Source organism: Prionailurus bengalensis, chromosome E1 (genome assembly GCF_016509475.1).
Source record: "Prionailurus bengalensis isolate Pbe53 chromosome E1, Fcat_Pben_1.1_paternal_pri, whole genome shotgun sequence".
NCBI classification, from domain to species: domain Eukaryota; kingdom Metazoa; phylum Chordata; class Mammalia; order Carnivora; family Felidae; genus Prionailurus; species Prionailurus bengalensis.
In genome coordinates, this window is record NC_057347.1 from 49,148,119 (window position 1) to 49,168,979 (window position 20,861).

Here is a 20,861-nt window from a genome sequence, read left to right on the forward strand (position 1 = left end):
CTGGACCGTTATTAAGTCGACAAGGTTAAAGCAGAATCTCTTTAATCCCAGGAAATGGAAACCTGTAATTAACATGCTGTCAGCTGTTTGATCTTTCCTATCTTTGGCACCCATGATCTAAAAGCCACTTTGACCACAGTGATCCTTTCCTGTCAGTCCCGACGTTCCTCTTCACTGACCATTCCAGTGTTGCGGATTCGAATGGGGCAGGGGGTCAGAGACCACAGTCGACGGGCCGAAACCCAGTCAGTCCCCTGCCTGTTTCTCTTTCCAGATCACAGGCTAATAGGGTTGGTTTTTATTTTTTACACTTCTATGGGGTTGAGGAAAAAAAATCAGAATAATACCTCATGATGTGTGAAAGTTTTCTGAGATTCAAATTTCAGGATCCATGCATAAGTTTTTTTAAATTTTTTTTTTCAACATTTATTTATTTTTGGGACAGAGAGAGACAGAGCATGAACGGGGGAGGGGCAGAGAGAGAGGGAGACACAGCATCGGAAACAGGCTCCAGGCTCCGAGCCATCGGCCCAGAGCCCGACGCGGGGCTCGAACTCACGGACCGCGAGATCATGACCTGAGCTGAAGTCGGATGCTTAACCGACTGAGCCACCCAGGCGCCCGTATTCAAGCAGTCATGCTCATTCTTGCATATGTTGTCTGTGCTGCTTTCACAGTACAAGCGCGGGGCTAAGTAGCTGTGACAGAACCCACCTGGCCCGCAAGGCCTTAAATATTTACTATCTGGCCCTTTACAGAAAAAGTTTGCTGATCCCTGGCACGGACAGCATGCTGTTTACTTAGGATAGCTCTTAGGACTGTTCCGTAACTGGATATAGATAGTCTCAACTATTTATTACTTTCGATAGGCTTTGCTCCTACTCTGTGGTGACCGAGATCTCATCTCATTTATATATTTTTCATTAAGAAGTAATCGAGTCCCACAAACACTTCTTGGAAATGTTTAAATATCTCTAGCAGAGTTAAAAGATTCTGCAGAGGGGAGCCTGGGGGGCTCAGTCGGTTAAGCGGCCGACTTCGGCTCAGGTCACGATCTCGCGGTCCGTGAGTTCGAGCCCCGCGTCGGGCTCTGGGCTGACCGCTCAGAGCCCGGAGCCTGTTTCAGATTCTGTGTCTCCCTCTCTCTCTGCCCCTCCCCCGTTCATGCTCTGTCTCAAAAATAAATAAACGTTAAAAAAAAAAAATTAAAAGATTCCGCAGCAAAGTGAAAAAAATTATTTATTTGGAGTGAATCTTCCTTGAGTTTTTATAACTTTAATTGGATCACACAATGAATGCTGATGAGTCCATTAAAAAAGGAATCCGTCTCTTTAAATAAAAAAAAAAAGCCATACATTTATTGCATATCTAGAAGAAGTACCAGAAAGTCACAAATACAGAACAGATCAGCAATCCTGCTTTAATTTTCTCCAAAACATTTAAAACCTTGATTATTGACATACTGAAATTGGCATACATTTTTTTTTCATGCAGTGAACAGAATGGCAGATTGCTCAGAAATCAGTTATAAATATTAAATTGTATTGAACATTCATAGTAAAAAATGTTGTAAAGTGCTGAAGTCATGTAAGTCTGCAAAACTGCCACAAAGCTCAAAGTCCTTCTCAAGCAGTGACAGAGATTTGCTTACATCCACCATTCCAGGTGTGTCTGTTTTCGACACTTTGTCATTTTTTTCCCCCACCCCCCCAAAGTTTTACAGATTGTCCTATTTCTATGGCTGATAAAATGCTATACAAAATGTAGCAGGTGGTGATGAACTACGCCACTTTCATTTCAGTGCAGAGAAATATTCAAGCTTGTGTGTACCTGTAACCAAACTAGGCTTGTTATATTTTTTCCCCCTGAGTTGTCATAAATTAACAGTAAAGATGAATCAAAGAGCAGTGAGGGACCATCACCTGCAGAGTGAGATTCATTACATGTAAGTAAGTAGCCCCCCTGTGACCCTCACACCTGCCCTCTTTACGGAAAAATGGTAACATGAGAAATTCTATACATGTAGTGTGATTCCGAAAACAAACAAACAAACAAACAAACAAACAAACAAAAAACCCAAACCAACAATGACCAGTTGACCTGATAACTCTGGCAACTTAGAGCAATCAAGGTTTATGTAAGATGTAAATGGCGACTTGTAACGTACGATGGTAAAATACGAAGTCTCTGCTACCCCATGTGAAATACAGAAATGCTTCAACAGTTAGCTGTTGAAAGGAAGAAAAAAAAATCAGAAATGCTTCAACAATTCAGTGAAATAGAATTCCAATCAAAGGAGATCCTCAAGTATTCTTAGGTGATAAAACAAATTATTTTAAGAAGCTAAGGCGATTTGCTATTCGTTATTTTTTTTTCCCCTTTAAACTAGCGCATGTGGCCTTTAATCAAATTGAAGAATCATTATAACCTGGCCCTTTGATGAGAGTAACTTTCCCAGAGGTCTGAGGCATTTCAAGGATTGCCAAAAGGAGGTAAAAATGATGCTTAGGTCTCAGATTTTACTTCTTTTGATTATTTTAATCATCCTAGAATAACTTAATAATAAATAGTGGATTAAATTAAAGATACTACAGTCACATATTTCGGAATAATTAAAAGCAACAGGAAACATATTTTTGAATGCCATTCTGTATATTCTGTGTTGAAATACTTCTGGTAATGACTGGCCATAGAGAGAAGTGGTAATCTTCACATTTATGAAGTTCAAGTTATATATATGTTTTTTAGAATTTGTTAGCCAAACGTTTGGTCTTAAACTATACTTCATTCCCATGGAATAGTTGAAAAACTGAGAAACCATGATTTGTTAATGGAGACCTCAGTGTTTTCCAAGGGGTTTTAAACAATTTGTTCCTATTTCTGAAAATGAGAAATTTGAAACGTGATTTAAGATTTTTTTTTTTTTTTTTTTTTTTTTTTTTTTTTTTTTTTTTTTTTTTGGTGGCCAATTTCATTTCAGCGATCTGGGCTGATGGCATTTTATAAGATAGTTGTTTATCACATGTGAGAGCTCTTAAAGCCACTCTGGCGATTCACGCCACTGTCTTAAACTTGGAATGTGAGCCAAAGGGTCCTTCTTTGTATCTCTTATTGCTGCTGAAGACAACCAGATTGATGTGTGGAAATTGCTGGGTTGTTTTTGTTTTGGCTTAAGAAACAAGCAAAAAGGAAAACTTACAAGGGAAAAAAAAGAAAAGGATGTTGGTCGTGTTCACATACACATTCCCTTTAAGATGTCGTTTGGAAAGTGCACAGAGCCGACAGCCCCCGTACCTCCCCCGGGTCTCCCCTGCCCACCGTCCGCCCACCTCCCGGCCAACAGGGTGGCTGGCGTTACTGCAAAGCACGTCATACTGGCTCCATGGTCACGTGAACTTTATGCTCATTTTTCCCGAGGTCCATTTCGAGAAAGTCTTCGGGTATGTCCTGTAAAGCTTTCCCACGAGGATTCTCGGCCTGGGCCTCGCCTGCAGGATGACGCTGGCATGGTCCCTTTTTACAAGGTCTCACAAGCGCGAGGCACCCAGCAGCCACAGACGTGCCAGCTGCACACGAGTAGAAAGCTCTACTGTAAATCTTACTCTGGTCCACCAGCAGACCTGAGAGAAAGCATTCGTATCTGTTAGCAACATGGCCACAAACCCTCTCTCACCCAGAAGCTTCTCAGTGGCTTAGCCTTCTGTGTTCTAGCTGGGTTTTCGAAAGAAAAAAGGGTGTTGAAGGTATGAGTCTTCCCTAGACTGGGGAGAAGGGAGAAGTCAGACAAACGCACAGCTGAGACGACTGGGTTGCTAGCTTGTTCTTCACGGGCTAATCTGTCCTCATGGAGCGTAAAACGCGGGACAGTTAGATGCATGCTTCTTGGAAAAGGAAACAGTGAGAAGAAAGAACTCTATTATTTTCACTTGAGTTCACTTTAGGGCTCTTTTAAGATGAGGCAAGATTTCTGTCCTAATAACTTTTGAGGACCTATTTCCGGGGCTAAGGTGTGAAACACACCCAAGTCCTTCCGCCAGGAAATATCGTGTAGTGATCAATTAAGTATTTGCAGAGTGAGTTCTGTGCTCAGTTTCCTCACACCCTTCCTAAGAAGGGCAGGTGACTTACAGAAGTCCTTTTGTGCTGTGGTTCCAAAAGTCAGAGGGTCATGAGTGAGGTTATACAGCGATGGGTACCCCTTGAGCATTTACAAGGCAAGATGGCAGCCAAAGGTTGGGGCAGCCTGGACTGCAGACGGAGCTTCTAATCCTGACTTGGTCACTCATTTACCATACGATTGTTGGCTTACATGCTTTGACCTTCAATTTCCTCCTATTTAAGTCAAGAGAGCTGGCTCAGGTAATCTCTAATCCTGTCAGCTCTGAAATTCTATGGACCATATAAAAACCGGTAGGTTTTAAGACTCTCACAAGAAGCCAGCACAACCCATAAGGGGATAGTAGACAAGGGTTCGGATTTCGTGTAGGTAAATTACCTGCAAGAGGTGGTCCCGCCAGTCCTGATATGCTCTGAATGAAGACATAGGCTCCCGCCGCAGAAGACATCTTCTCGATCCCCACGACGTCGTCTTCGGCAAGCAGTGGAATGTGGGTACCCCCTACCGTTCCAACCATGAACCCAAAAAATATGCTGCATGACATCAGACCCCAGAATTCAGTAGCGAAAGTAAAGGCAAACAGAGACACAGTCAATAAGATGACGCAGATGAGCTCAATGTAGATCTTCCGGATGGGCTCTCTGTTGAAGATGCAGCCGGCCCCGATCCTTCCAAAAACTTCAGCAATCGCCATGGTGGACAATAAGAAGGCAGCGCGGTCCTGTTCGATGCCTAGACTAATGGCCAAGGGAATGATGTACAAGGAAGGTGCGAAGAATCCCAGGGTTGCAAAAAGACCGAACAACGCATAACAGATAAAACTTGTGTCTTTCAAGATGGAGAAGTCCAGTAGAGGGGCTTTCTTATCGCTCCGCTTGGAGCTGGCCTTCACCAGCTGCACATTGGCCTTCGGCCCCAGTTCTATGTTGGCGTGAATAGGCACATTTTTTGGTGAGGTAGTTAATTCTACTCCTGAGTCAATGGAATCTATTGAGGTGCGTGTTTTCTCATTTTCGAGCATGCATTGCACTTCTTTCCGGTGTTCGTGTGCGGTTGCTTTCGGGGACCCCGGTCCTTTGATGATAATCGGTCTCAGCAACGCCCCGCAGACGACAATGTTCAGCTGCAGCAAGCCCACGAAGAGGAGACTGTATCTCCAGCCAATGTTGTCCTTCAGAGCCGTGATTGCTTGAAGAGGCGGGGGCGAAGAAGAGAGAAAAATTCGAAGGTCAGAAAACAGACTCGAGGCCCAGGAGAAAATACCGAGCAGAAATAAGGGTTCCGGTTGAGTACTAACTTCGGTAAAAGTTAGGACTTGGCAGTTAGTACTTGGCAGGGTGAATGCGGTCCGCCTGTACTGTAGCCTTCATTCTAGGCTTTGATGCTGTTCTGAACCGATCAGGGGAAGAGGTGCACAGGGATTATCAGATGCAAACCCAAACCTGGCAGCCTAGGTCCCCAGAAGAGCTTTGGAGGGTGCGTTTTGCCCGGTGGAGGCACGAGAAATGAAGGCAGCCGGTGACCTACTTCCGGGTTTTGGCGAACAGCAGCCTGCAGGCCAAGTCCAGCCCACTGCCTGTGTCTTTGATACTAAAGCTTGACTGGAATGTGGCCCCGCTCATTCGCCGATGTGGTATATGGCTGCCTCTGTGCTGTAACCCACAAAGTGTGAGGGGTTCTGACAGATACTTCTAGTCCGCGAAAGCCTTAAGTATTTACCGTCTGGCCTTTAAAAGACAGAATTTCGGGGCGCCTGGGTGGCGCAGTCGGTTAAGCGTCCGACTTCAGCCAGGTCACGATCTCGCGGTCCGGGAGTTCGAGCCCCGCGTCGGGCTCTGGGCGGATGGCTCGGAGCCTGGAGCCTGTTTCCGATTCTGTGTCTCCCTCTCTCTCTGCCCCTCCCCCGTTCATGCTCTGTCTCTCTCTGTCCCCCAAAAATAAATAAAAACGTTGAAAAAAAAATAAAAGACAGAATTTCCTACGTCTGAGCTACATCACTAGGCATTCACTCATGCAGTCTCTGGTGGATTAAGTGGAAAGATAAACGAAGCATCTAAGCTCACGGTGATCCCAGAATTCCACGATGACACACTTCTACAGTTTCTATTCTGCAGACTGTCCTTTACTGTGTGAGTCCTGCTCCTTCCCGCCAGGAAAGCTGGGTCCCGGGCTGCTGACCAGGGGCAGGCTGGACACTGGAATGGGAGGTTGGGGGAGACAGCCGCAGGGGAGCCCCACAGCAACAACTGAATAATGCAGGCCCCCCGCAAGACCTTAAAGTATCTTCGTAATCATCCCAGAAAGGCTAAAATGATATTCATTAGAATTTTATGATATTCTAATTCTTTGAGAGCAGACAGGTATGAAGACATGGGAAGCTGGTTATCCAGAAGATAAACTGAGCAAGGCAGCCCCACATTCCGTGGGGGGGGGGGGGGGTCCAGTTACTTTTATAGCCTGTTTTCACACCTCTCATTCCTCCCATTAATGTGGGAAACTTCAAACTGCAAGATATTTTAGGCTTGGGTATTTTGAGAAGCTTTATGCTCATCTGGCAAAAGTGGGTGCTATATTCCTCCCTCCATTTACCTTTTTTTTTATATAAATGTTTATTTATTTTGAGAGAGAGAGAGAGAGGTAGAGCATGAGCAGGGAAGGGGCAGAGAGAGAGAGAGAGAGAGAGAGAATCTGAAGCGGGCTCTATGCCAATAGCACAGAGCCCGATGCGGGTCTCGAACTCACGAGCCGTGATCTCATGACCTGAGCTAAAGTTGGATGCTTAACCGACTGAGCCACCCAGGCGCCCTTCCATTTGACATTTCTTGGGTGCCTACCAGGTAGCAGGATTTTCTAGGGAACAAAGCCCAGATGCAGTTCCTACCCTCAGGTCATTCACAGACCACTGAGTCTCCCCACAACATTAAGTGGACAGAAAAGCAGAAAGAATGACACCAGGGTGTGTGACTGCCCGTCCTTTGCTTAAATTCAACAATTAACATTTTCCCTGTCTCTCTGCCTTCCTATAGACCTATATGCACACACACATTTCATTTTTCTCAACTATGTGAAAAGCTTCAGTCACTAGGACATGTTACCCCTAAACACTTCTACATTAACTCCTTCGCTCAAAGTATAGTCACAGACACATTCTTCAAGGAAACGGCAGAGTAAGAAACGAATCTGGGTCTCCGAGGTTAACCAACCGTCTGTTGCTGGTTAGAGTGAAATTTACCTGCGGACACTGAGATAGCAAGTAAACTAGGGAGAAAAATTTTGCCGCGAGATTACCTACACACAGATAATAAAGCTAACTTTATCAGCACATTTTAAATCCACACTGAGGGGCGCCTGGGTGGCGCAGTCGGTTAAGCGTCCGACTTCAGCCAGGTCACGATCTCTCGGTCCGGGAGTTCGAGCCCCACGTCAGGCTCTGGGCTGATGGCTCAGAGCCTGGAGCCTGTTTCCGATTCTGTGTCTCCCTCTCTCTCTGCCCCTCCCCCGTTCATGCTCTGTCTCTCTCTGTCCCAAAAATAAACGTTGAAAAAATAAATAAATAAATAAATTAATTAATTAAAAATAAATAAATCCACACTGAATATGGTTCTTTTGACAAAGGAAAGATAATAGTATGACCCGTCTCAAATTATTAAATTAGTTATTTTGGAATGGATGTTTCCAGCCTTCCCACTGAATGGGCGTCTTAACACCTGTTGACCTATTTAGGTCAACTCGGATTAGTATTAGAGCGGAGGGATTCCTAAAACGGGATGAGGGAGGACAGATCCTCAAACTGCGCTGCAGGAAAGAAGGCAAATACGGGTAGAGTCAGCCGACTGTTGGCCAGAAGAGCAGAGGGGCTTCCCCAACCCACATCCATACATGGACCACGAGGGTCTGCCTACCTGGGGCGAAAGCGAACATAGCGAAACATTCTCCCGTGGAAGCAATTGCAGTGACCATGGAGCGCCTTTTGTCAAAGTACTGGGATAGAATGGTGACAGTTGGTAGAAAGCTAAAGCAGAATCCCAAACCTGAAAGAGAGCCAGAAAGAAGAGTGAGCATCACATACGATTGATTACAGAAGGGTGCAAGGATCTGGGATTATTGTGTTTTTTTAATTTTTTTATTTTTTATGGAAAAAAAAATTTTTTTTTAAATGTTTACTTACTATTGAGAGACAGAGAGACACAGCATGAGCAGGGGAGGGGCAGAGAGAGAGGGAGTCACAGAATCCGAAGCAGGCTCCAGGCTCTGAGCTGTCAGTACAGAGCCCGACGCGGGGCTAGAGCTCACAAACTCCGAGATCATGACCTGAGCCGAAGTTGGATGCTTAACCGACTGAGACACCCAGGTGCCCCTGTTTTTAATATTTAATTTAATGTATGTATGTACATACGTATTTTTAGGAATTACTTAGGTTTTTTTTTTAAATTATGTGCCATGTCAAATAGACATTTTTGGTTTCCCCAGAGATTTTTGTGCCAGCAAATACTTTGATCACGATGCATAACAATCTGAAAATAATACCAAAAAAGTTAACCACCAGACAATCGAACCTCTTGGAAATCCAAACAATACATTTCCTAAATGATTAGTGGGTAAAAGAGGAAATAGAAGCTGCCTTTATAAACTATTTGGTGAGGGAGGGGTGTTTCTTGTATAAATCGTAAGTTCTGGAAGCCAATGAATTTCATTCTGGAAAAAGGTGCTATAGTAAAAACTAAAGTAAGATAAAATAAAAGGTTTCAGGGGTGCCTGAGTGGCTCAGCCAGTTAAGCATACCATTCTTGGTTTCGGCTCAGGTCATGATCTCAATAGTTCATGAGATAAAGCCCCAAGTCGGGCTCTGTGCTGGCAGTGCAGAGCCTGCTTGGGATATTCTCTTTCTCTCTCTCTCTCAAACAAAAAACAAAAACAAAAAAAAATTTCATTAGAGGTCTAGAAAAGTTGTAACAGTTCGGGGATGCCAGGAGTATAAAAACTGTTTCCTGTGTTTTTTTCCCCCTATTTTTTGGCATTAAAAGAATTTATATAATTCACAATGCACAGACCACTATTGAATATAGTTCTTATATAAGACTTGTATTTAAAAGAAATAAATGGGGGCGCCTGGGTGGCGCAGTCGGTTAAGCGTCCGACTTCAGCCAGGTCACGATCTCTCGGTCCCTGAGTTCGAGGCCTGCGTCCGGCTCTGGGCTGATGGCTCGGAGCCTGGAGCCTGTTTCCGATTCTGTGTCTCCCTCTCTCTCTGCCCCTGCCCCGTTCATGCTCTGTCTCTCTCTGTCCCAAAAATAAATAAACGTTGAAAAAAAAAATTTAAAAAAAAAATAAAAGAAATAAATGGGGGCGCCTGCGTGGCTCAGTCAGTTAAGCGTCCGACTTCAGCTCAGATCACGATCTCGCGGTCCGTGAGTTCGAGCCCCGCATCGGGCTCTGGGCTGATGGCGCGGAGCCTGGAGCCTGCTTCCGATTCTGTGTTTCCCTCTCTCTCTGCCCCTCCCCCATTCATGCTCTGTCTCTGTCTCAAAAATAAATAAACGTTAAAAAAAAAAATTAAAAAAAAAAAGAAAGAAATGAGCTTTGATAGGTGCAGAAATATATGAAAAGTTGTGCAAATCTTAACTAAATACATATAGCATCTGTTAAGCAATGTAGGGACTGCTTTTAACGTTTATTTTTGAGAGACCGAAAGAGAGACAGAGTGTGACCGGGGAGGGGCAGAGAGACGGGGAGACACAATCCGAAGCAGGCTCCAGGCTCCGAGCCGTCAGCACAGAGCCCGACGCGGGGCTCGAACTCGCGAACCGCGAGATCGTGACCTGAGCTGATAGTCGGCTGCTTAACCGACTGAACCCTCCCAGGCGCCCCTGTAGGCACTCCTTTGAGAGGGAAAAACGTTTCCTCAGACCCCGAGACAAAGTTTACCGTGCTTGCTTTCTCCCCTACAGCCCAGAAGTCTCAGACTCCCACTTTGGAAATACCCGCTAAGGAAATTCCCATCTTACTTGGTGAAAATGATGTCTTTGGGCTGCAAACTAATGCAAAAGAGAAGCTGTCTTTCTCATTGGTAAATATTAAAAAAGAAAAAAAGAAGAAAAAACAGTCAAAAACTCTTGGGCACTGAGAACAGATTCCCGTATCCCCTGGAGTCTGTCCAGCCCAGTTTCAAACCACCGATCTGGGGCACTATTAATTTTAAAGGAAAAAAAGAGAAAGAGAAAGAAAGATACATGTTGGGTTGGACCTCCTCCTTCCCCTTCCTTGTTTTTCAAACGGAGTATTTGGAGGACTCTGGAGCCCAGGAGCAGCACTTACCGGATATGATGCCGATTGAAATGTACATGTGGTACAGCTTCCTGGAAAAGGCGGCGGTCACCATTCCCGTGCTGACAAGCAGGCCCCCTGCCACCACCACGAGACGGTGCCCAAAACGAGTGCTCAGGACAGCAGAGAGGGGAGCTGCAGCGAGAGACCATAGTGCGACATTTTAATTCCCAGAGGCATGAACGTTAGCCTCCTTAAGATTCCTTCTCAGGTCTTGAACGTGGAGAGATGATGTGCGATGTATAATACATTTTACACGATGGTTATATTTGTTCAAACGGGACAGTACATTCTTTGGGCTTCTTCACGAGAAAGCCAGAGTCATAGGATAAAACGTGTGGCTCTATTTTTAGATGAAAGCGACTTGGGCTCTCCATGAGCACCTATAGAGTTAGGTATGCGTGTCATGTGTGCTATTCTGTGACAAAAACGGGTTCCCCTGTGATGGCTTGAATCGTCTTCGTTTCCTATACAGTCACCGCTTTGGATTCTTTTTTAGAAAGCTCCCTTTGGGGTCAGTTTCTAGCTCAGTTTCATTTGACTTTTCTGAAAATGATGTGAAAGTACAGCAAAGGCTCAGTTGAACACCCCACGAGGAGGCTAGCTAGGGGCTAGCGAATTCAGAGTGGCTGATGATCATTCACTCATTCGCTTAGGGTCTGTACTCCATATCCTGCAGAACACTTAGGTCTGGCAGATCAGTTTCCTAGTGGTATGTTATTTAGGCCAACACTGATACTCACTTGAATATACCAAGATAAGGGAACCATTGACAATCGGGTAAGAGAGCAATACAGAACATGCTGGATAGAGAAGCAAAAAACAAAACAAAAAAACCCCAAAACAAAACAAGAAGGACTAAATTTATTCCATCGGGGTGAGTCCATATATAACTCTTCTGTTAGTGGACTATAAACCAGTATTGAATAGAGCTCATAACGAAGCCACTCTCATCGCTGTTAGGTGGCCCGTTGGTGCAAAGCATTAACTCGTATCATAATAGCATTTAGAAGAATGATCTTCTGGTATAATAGTATTAATGGGAAATTTCTTGTTGACTGTATCATTGTTTTTGATTATAAAAGAGCTCAAAGTGAAGCTCTGACATCTTTTTATTTAGAATGCCAAAAGTAAAACTTTAGTTCGAATGCACTTACATTGTCTTGCTGAGTAAACTTTCCCCAATTAAAAAAGTAAATGTCTTGGGGCACCTGAGTGGCTCGGTCAATTAAGCGTCTGACTTCAGCTCAGGTCATGATCTCGCGGTTTGAGCCCCGCGTCGGGCTCTGTGCTGATAGCTCGGAGCCTGGAGCCTGCTTCAGATTCTGTGTCTCCCTCTCTCTGCCCTTTCCCCACTCGTGCTGTCTCTCTCTGTCTCTCAAAAATGAATAAACAGTAAAAAAAAATTTTTTTTAAAGTAAATGTCTTCATACTCATGAAGACATTCATATTTCATGAAGTAAATGACTTCAACTGGAACTGGAGAGCTCCTCTGTGACGCTCCCAGGACACTGTACGAGGAGTAGTAAGAAATTCTTTACTCGATAGGAAAGAACCGTGGAGCTGCCTCTTTAAGACATTATGTGGCTGAACACTAACTACATTTAAAGACAGAAAAATTCAGAGATAATAGTTCCACTGTTAGGATATTAGGGTTAGGGAAGTGTAAGGTCAGCCCCATTAACTTTCTGAGGTGAGTTCAGTGGCCGTGTTTTCTTGGAAGCCCTTGCCGTGGCCCCTGATAGGCAGACGGACCGTCCTGACAATCAGGCCTGTAAGGGACCCAGAGACAAGTAGCACATTGAAAATTATACTCAAACATGGGAGTGCAAGCTGGTGCAGCCACTCTGGAAAACCGTATGGACCCAGCAATTGCACTACTAGGCATTTATCCACGGGATACAGGGGTGCTGTATCGAAGGGACACATGCACCCCCATGTTGATAGCAGCACTGTTGACAATAGCCAAAGTATGGAAAGAGCCCAAACGTCCATCAATGGATGAATGAATAAAGGAGATGTGGTATATATATATACAATGGAGTATTACTCGACAGTCAAAAAGAATGAAATCTTGCATTTGGATGGAACTGGAGAGTATTATGCTAAGTGAAATTAGAGAAAGACAAAAATCATGACTTCACTCATATGAGGACTTTAAGATGAACATAAGGGAAGGGAAACAGAAATAATATAAAACAGGGAGAGGAACAAAACATTACAGACTCTTAAATATAGACAACAGAGGGTTACTGGACAGGTTGTGGGAGGGGGGATGGGCTAAATGGGTAACGGCCACTAAGGATTCTACTCCTGAAATCATTGTTGCACTAGATGCTAACTAATTTGGATGCAAATTTTAAAAAATAAAAAAATAAGAAAAGTATACTCAAACCCCATTTTCTCAGAGGCACTCTGGTTAGCCAGTGAAATCCTTTAGGGAAGCGGCTGTCTGCATTCAGAGTGTCCCTCCTGGATAAGATTTGCAATTTTACATTATATCCTGATTGACATCCTCTTGCTCTTCACGCAGCCACGTTTACACGTCCCGACCTCTTTCCTAAGCATGCGTTTATGAGACCAGGGCTGTACGGCAAGTACTTTTGCTGTTGCTTCTTCAAAAAATGACTGCATAGGACGGGGCTTTACTGCGGGCCTCAAAGTAATCTCTCGTATCCTAAGACTATGCATACAGTAGGTATCTAGTGCATGTGCGTATAAACTGAAGGCCATCAGGGCAGGCAGACGGGGCTCTCTCCTTCAGCGCCTCTTGTTACTCGCCATCCCCAAACCCCTGAAGACCCTGTTACTGAACTGAGGCTAGAAAGGGCCCATGGGCCATATAAATATGGTGAGTACATCATGTAGTTAAGCCAATGAAGGGCGGCACATGCTTCCATATCATTTAAACAGAAAGAGGTACCAACCTGTGAATGTTAAGACAAATACACATATTGATATGACCCACGAAATCCTGCTATTAGATTCATTAAAACTGTCCATTAAGTCATTGAAGAAGACGCCAAATGACTTGATGATGCCGTATGTAAAGACTTCAACGAAGAAAAAAGACACAGCCACCACCCAGCCCCATCCTCCGTCAGGCACTTGAGTATAAACATTGGCTCTGGAACAAAGCTGTGATGTCTTTTGGGTCATTCTTAATCTGAAATAAAAAGTAAAAAAAAAAAAAAAATCAGACCAGCCAATAGCATGAGGGTTGATGATTCTGCTACTCTTTAGCAAACATAACAGATAAGGACTACTTACCACATTTCTTAGGGTGATGCATATTTGAACAATGTACGGTTACTATAAAGTCTCTGGATAACAATTGCACACTTATTTAATTGTCACAGCTGGGAAGTCTTCCTTCCAGATTCTTTGGGAGCTCCAAAGACTTGTATTGTATACAGAGCCCCCAAAGAATCTGGAAGGAAGACTTCCCAGCTGTGATAATTAAATGGGGAAAAAAACAAACAAAAGGGATCAGAACAGCGCAGTTAGAGGCACCCTGAAGGATACAGAATGGCCACCAGACCGAGTATTGATGCTGACCTTGAACTTGAAGACAAGTTAGGTGTAAAGGAAGCGTGGGTTGATCATAATGTTGATCAGAAATGAAGCCTAGGAAGAGGGAGGCTAAGAGGCAAACACTGACAGTCCATCTAGCATCTTCCATAGGATAAATGTTTGTGGCATCCTATGTGTCTCTGGGCTGATGCCCCCAGCCATTCAGATCATCAGCTACCTCTCCTTCTGATTATGATCTGGCATTTTCCATGCGGATGTACCTACACGAACAGAATGTAACCATCGTGAGTAAGTTCCTCAAAGTTAACCACTACTTGATGTGTTAGCAATTGACACATACTCAGTGACCGAATAGAGCACTGAAAATTTGCAAGGCCTGGGCGGCCAGTGAACCTAGCCAAGTTACCCTGACCTCAGTATGCTTTTGCATGTGAACTGCCACAAACATCAGAACAAACAGACCTGTGCCTGTAACGCCACCAGTAAGGGGAAACACTATACTTAACATTGGAGGGAGGGGGGTTGACCTTGCGTCTTCCCCTCTGGGAAGTGTGCTTTCAGAGCCTCTGCAGTTACGCGCGCTTTGAGACGGTGATGTGTTTCTAGCCCAGCCCAGAATTACTATCTGTAATAATGAGTCCGTGGCCTTAGAGCTCTTGAATTTAAGAATTCTCTACAATCATACAGTTGCGTACAGGTTGAATTTTTATAGGATGCACGGTGTCCTTCTCCTGGCCATTAGGTCGCCGTGTTCAAGTACTAAGGCAGGTTTCATTGATGTTGGAGGGCAGCTGAAAAATAACGGGACACAACCTCATCTCTCCGGCGGACTTGCCAATTTTTGGTGTTGGGATCTAACCACATTCTGAGTTAACTCTAAATCATAAAAAAGCAGCAAATCTGACCCAACTTAGTGTCCTTCATCCTATCGACGGTGCCATTCGCACTGTAGACTGGGACTCTAAAAGGACAGTATACTCATTCTTTGTCCTTCACTGTTAAATATTTGATTGAACGAAATAGGGCATAAGATGCTTAAAAAAGCTTATGCCCTCTGCAGCAAAGGCCTCTGCGTTTTGCTGTGTGTCAGTGCATCCTTTCTGAGAGCACATACAAAGGTGGGAAGGCCAGTTAAATGGATCAAGATGTAGGCTGGGCAGCGACAGAACAGCTTGGCATCAGCCTTCCCCAACAAGGAAAGCAGCTGATTTAAGACAGAAGCCGGGAGCCCTCCCGCAGATGAGGTTTTCACAACATCCCTCCTTCATCAGACTTTCAAAATCCACTCCCAAGGTGAGGCAGCTGGGGCAGGGGTGTGAAAACACTACTAGGCTGAAGGTCTAGAACCCCCCTCCCCCCCCCCCAAAAAAAAAAACCCCACAAAAAGTACTTCCCAGTAATAGGGTCCATCTAGCATTTGGTGTTTATCCCTAGAGAGAGGTGTTGGGGGAGAGGGAGAGGGAAGTGGTGGGCGCTCACAGCTTAGGTCCTTAGCTTCACCCCTTCCATTTCATCCCCCTACCAGGCTGTTAGTTTGGACTTTTCCTTGCGGAGCCCAAGACGCCTTTACTAGCCTAACTGGCTCCGTGTGTCCAGTACGATTAATCTCCTTGAAATGCTGCACTGTCATGACATTTTTCTGCTCAGCCTTTTTCAGTGGCTTTCCTCTTTCTGAGGGATAAAACCCACGGATTAGCCTGGCTTTCCATGCCTTCATCGTTGGGCCCCACCCTATCTTTGTAGTCTTCTTGCTTCCCGTTCTAAGACTTGACTCAGGCTGTGGTCCAGATGGACTCCTCCCTGCCCGCTAGTCTCTAACCACCTTGCCCATGGCCAGGCCCTCTCCCCCGGCTCCAGGGACTGGTTGCCCCCCTACTTTTATGGCTGGCACCTGTCAGACCCTGCTCCCTCAAATCTTCTCTCTTCCATAATGCTTCCTCTGACCAACTCAACCTAGGGGGTTCTCTTCTTGTGCCAGGTATCACTTAGTAATGGGGTGTTGTTTGTGTTTACCTTATTTGCCCATGGAAATAATAGGCTCATGGAAAACAAACCCTGGGGCCTTTCTCTCTTTGTACCTCCTTCTGCCTTCCTGCCCCCAGACCTCTCACACAGCTTGTATTTATTTTTTTCCACAAAGCACCTAGGAGGGGCCAGACCCTATGCTAGGCATCAGGGATACTACGGTGAAAGACAGAGGGATGGTCTCTGTCTCCATGGACTTAAGTCCTTGTTGACGGTAATGATAGGAACCCTATGACTGAAATGCATAGTAAAACCACTTGGCCACGTCCTTCCAGAGTTCGGCACATTTCTGACAAGCAGTTAGACTAAGTGGCAATGAAGTCCAAGGCCCTCTGGCATGACTGTTCTAACCCAGAAGGGTGCTCCTAAGATCTTAGGGCTCAGGACCAACCTGAATAAAAAGACTGGGATAAAATTGATACAGGCAAAAAAAAAAAAAAAAAAAAAAAAAATTGATAAAGGCCCCAAAGACTGAATTTCTTTCTAGCCTAAAGCCTCCACAGGGTCAAGAGACAGTCTTTTTGTTGGACTGTACTTAGGACAAGATTGTAGTTTGGGTATGAAGTTAAGGTTACCTATCCATCGGCAGAAGACTCTGGTGATAGGTGTCTAGCTCACTCGTTCTTTGCATGTTACGATCTGCGGTTTGAACGTGCAAAATGGGTGCACTTTCCACCAACCGGTAGCCCGGAGTGGTGTCAGAATTAGAGAACGTTAGGGAATTTAGAGCTCATTTGTCCGTCTCCTTGTAAAATCTTACTCATTTTCCTTTACAAAAGGTGGAATCTAGACCGAAGAGAAGGCACTTGACCGAAACTGTTCAGAATCAAATCTCCTGTCTCCCAGCGTCGTCCCGCCCTATCAGCCTAAGGGACAGCATTTTAAAGGCCTGGAAGGGGCTGTTTTAGGCAGAGATTGGGAAGAATTTCTTTCAATGGCAAGAGCTCTCTTGACCTCCCCATGTAAAGTTCCATAAGCTGTGTCACCACTTAACTGTGTGACCTTGAGAAAGTCAAGTGCACCTCTCTGGGCTTGAGTTCCTCATTAGTCAAGTGGCAAGGTTGGACTGGAGAATCTTTAAGGTTCCATTCAGCTTTACCAGTTTATACTGTGGTACTCAGCACCGAGTTCTATGAATCACCTGATTCCCCCTGGGCAAACCTGGCGGTCCAGGGAAAGCCGGGAGCTAGGAGGAAGGTGCAAATGCTAGATGGTTCTTGCAAATGTGGGTGAAATGTAGTTGGACACCGCTCAGATCTGATCTTTGGCAGCTGGTTGGAAGACAGCAGACTTGACTCTATGTCTATGTTCGATTCCTTTGGTTTTTTTTTTAAACTTTGCTTTACATCTGTGCTACTCTCCTGAAGCTAGATCCAAATAGAAGTTTCACCCGCACTGTTAGGGTTTTGGAGGGCAGACGCTTTCTTAGTATTATTACTGGGGACATCATAAAGCAAAGATGACACCCCCAAACCCACTTCCTCCAAAGTGTATGCTTTATCCTCCTAAAGCATCCCACGTCCTGTTATATTTATCTTTGGAGAGAAGACCACAATATAGAATAATCATAGAATAACCTGGTTTCTAGAACATACTGGATGAGAACTTCTGTGTTCTGCATGTAGGATCACATAGGGCAGGCACCTACAAGGGCAGCCAGCAGCTCTTTCCAGACCCAGTGCCCGGCAGCGCGTCTGGCACCTAGTACGTGCTCAATAAAAGCTCCTTCGACAAAGTAGGAGTCTTGCCCTACTGCTGAAGCGGTGCCCTGCTCTATCCCTATGAGACCCAAGGGAGGACATCCCTGCTTGCAGAATAAATCCCTTCCTGGCCTCCTCTCCTTATGTCCATTCATTCCGCAGGCCAACCGGCTTAAAAGTGTCCACCTCCACAAGGCTAGGAACAAAGGCCTGAATTTTGAACTCAGTTGCTTAGAATCCTCTATCAATTCCAGGATACCAAATACTGCCTCGGTCTTATGGCGATGCGAACTGATCTTACGGGAAGGGACGCTGGTTTACTGTGTGGGGGTCTAACAGGTGAGGCAAGCTGAGTGGGTGAATCACTCTGCTCCTTGATTTGTGTTGTCAGCAGGTAAACAGAGTGTTGTCCCGATCTTTCCCTGCCCTAAGAGGCTACGGTTCTAGGACAGCCTTTGAGCCGGACTTGCTCCGAGTTAGACTTTCATCCTCCACTCTGGAGTCCTCTGGGGCCAAAGCCCACGCGTTTGTTGTCTGGAGGCCCTTGGGCATTATCTGTTGAACGTCTGTCTACCATTAACTGGCTGCACAATCTTGGGGAAATCACTTAATCCCCAAATTTCATCATCTGTAAAGTAGGGACTAGCCACAGCAGACTGGAGGGTCCCAACTGTAAAGTTCTATAATGAACGGGGCTTCCTGGCAGCCGAGCCGCCTTCTCCCTGATGTTTTCCCAAAGGAAGTACAATGACAAAACACGCTGGGCAGGTTGAAATATTTCCTATGAGCATTTGGTTGTCTTCACCTTCAATAAATGAGGATTCTGCCAAGGTGTGGAAGTCTGCTATAGCTGGGAATTTCACTGTGATTTGATCTGTTGAGTAAAGGTTTGATTTGGGGCCATCAAGAATGCAAAATATTGGATTATTATAGACCGTCAGAGCATCAGTCCAGGGTCAGTTTAGAGCAAAGTTCAAAATGCAGCCTTTGGATGGACCGGTGATGGCTGCTGGTTAAAGCCAAGCCTCCGCAAAAGCAGGGCTAGGCTCTGTTCTTAAAGGCGTAGCCTGGAGAACAGCTTTTGACAAGCCGTTTCCCCCTCGCCGCCCCCCCCCCCCTTGTCAAAACCAGTCTGCATTCAGGTAAAGTTCATCTGAATTCTCTACTAAAAAAGTCCCAAACCTAACCTGGAGGCTTTGAAATCACTGGATAAAACCAATTCACCCATTTTGCAAGATCATGATGTTGAAATCTGAACCCCTAGTTTAAGTGTCCTCCTCAGGGGTTCCACTGAGAAAAAGTCCAGTTTTTGGAAACCACAGAAGGAAAACTCACAGTTAGTGGTACTCATTAAGGCAGAAGGCGCTTTTCCACTTGGCTGCATTGTTTATTTATGAACTGGAACTCTCTATCTTGGCTACCCTTCCCTTAATTATGAGAAGAGGTATTTCTTTATCCCTGGGGCAGGATGTATCGTTGACCCCCCAAAATGCCGCGTAATGGTGCTTGGGACATGGGAAGAAGCCTCACTCAGAAATCTCAGCAGAAGCACATGGTATTTTTTTGCAGAGAAGACACTCATGTTCGTAGGATTTGCAACACAGATTAACTGAGAAATCTCATTCTCGGGGTAGAAACCATCTCCTTCAAGAAGGAGCCCGCACGGAGTGTCTCACTGTGCAAACAAAACCAGCTTCCAGGTTGTCAAGTTGTAATGCTCCTTCCCCAGTTGGCTCCGGGGAGCTTAGTCTCTTAAGGCTAATGCCCCCTGCGTCTGGTGACATTTTACATGCCACCGAACAAACTTCTATCACCTGTCTGCTGGGAGGGACGGTGGGGATTTAATTAAAAAAAAAAAAAAAAAGTAAAAAAAGAAAAGGCAAAAAAAACAACCCCAGAAGGAAATAACCCATTTCCTCTGCAAAATCATCCTCCGCCACTACGGAACTGCTCAGCCACACGGGCGCTTTCCTGCGGCTGGCAGCCGCAACCGGGAACCTTGGAAGTTGAGCGGGACCAGCCGTCAGGCGCTGACAGCTCGGACGGTCAAGGTGTAGAACCCGCGCGCTCTGCCTTCCCAATGCGGGGTCACGTTGGCTGCCCCGGCAGTGTGTGTCGGCTTGGGGGGGGGGTGCGGGGGGGACAGGGATTCCCATTTGCCCTGGCGCTGCCTCAGTGGCCGGCCTGCGCGCGCGCGCGCGCGCGCGAGCCTGGGGAAGCTACCTCTGACATTTCGCTCCTGTGACGCGCGGGCAACTTCATGCGGAAAATCCACGCAGGGGTGAGCGGGCGCCCCCGACTCGCTCGATGGCCTGAAACCCCCAATCCGGGACGGGGCGGGGGGCAGCCCTCAAAACCAAGCCTGCCTCTAGCTGTTTTCCGGACCCCAACTGCCAGCCAGGGCCACGGACAGTCAACTCTCAGCTGCCCACACTGGCTTAGAGCGCGTCATCCTGGTGGCCCTGGGCATTCCCAACTGTCAGAGAATATTTTTCAGAATAACGTCTCCAAAATGTTAAGATGTTAAGTGGTCTCCTCCCGCCGTCCTGCCCACCCCACACACCACCAGCCCCCAAAAAAAAAAAAAAAAAAAAAAAAGCTCCCAACACAGATTAAAAAAAAAAAAAACAACCCACCCCACAATCAAACTTTTAAACATGTAAAATAATAAAACCAACTCACCAAGTTAGAAGGGAAGAGAATAAACCCCAAAAGGCTCCCAATAAGGCGGAGGCTTGGCCTCCCCCTCCTTATAAGCCGCTCGGTAACATGAGAAAGGTTTAACCCCTTAGGGCGTGGGCCCGAGCCTACCGCAAACTGGCTCCGGCGGGTGAGCACCGGGCGCCCGGCCCGCAGCGCCCCGGCCCCGGCCCCCCACCCACGGCCGCGCCTCGGGCACCCCGGCCACACCCTCCCCCGCCCCCCACCCCGGCCGCCTGCGCCCGGGCCCTGCGTGCGGCTGCCCGCGCCCCGGCCCCGCGTCGCTGCCTATCCCTTATCCTATACCGGCTGCAGCCGGTCTCCGCCGGCCTCGGGGGCGCGCCGCCGCCGACCATGTGCTGCGAGCGCCGAGCGCCGCCAAGGAGGGGGCCGGACTGGCGCGCGCGCGCCGGCCCACGTGGACCGGGGCCGCGCCGGGCGCGCGCCCGCCCCGGGCCCGG

At 46.2% G+C, this 20,861-nt stretch overlaps 1 protein-coding gene across 1 annotated transcript; it reads right to left on the reverse strand.

The window, feature by feature from the left end:
• Positions 1-1,222: 1,222 nt before the first annotated feature.
• Positions 1,223-20,579, reverse strand: SLC16A6 (solute carrier family 16 member 6). Its single transcript, XM_043585094.1, has 6 exons — positions 20,383-20,579; positions 13,369-13,607; positions 10,433-10,576; positions 8,020-8,148; positions 4,496-5,305; positions 1,223-3,620 (listed from the first exon to the last, which is right to left on the reverse strand). The coding sequence occupies exons 2-6, from the start codon at positions 13,598-13,600 to the stop codon at positions 3,370-3,372; spliced, it is 1,566 nt and encodes a 521-aa protein (XP_043441029.1). The 5' UTR covers positions 13,601-13,607; positions 20,383-20,579; the 3' UTR covers positions 1,223-3,369.
• Between the last annotated feature and the right edge of the window lie 282 nt (positions 20,580-20,861).

Bases quoted from the DNA above. Each gene is read 5' to 3' on its own strand.
- SLC16A6 (XM_043585094.1), bottom strand. From the start codon at position 13,600: ATGACCCAAAAGACATCACAGCTTTGTTCCAGAGCCAATGTTTATACT. The intron at 8,149-10,432 runs GTAAGTGCTGCT...GCTCTCTTTCAG, and splicing joins TTCAATCGGCATCATATCCG to GTTTGGGATTCTGCTTTAGC. The intron at 3,621-4,495 runs GTAATTTACCTA...GCTTTCTCTCAG, and splicing joins GGCGGGACCACCTCTTGCAG to GTCTGCTGGTGGACCAGAGT.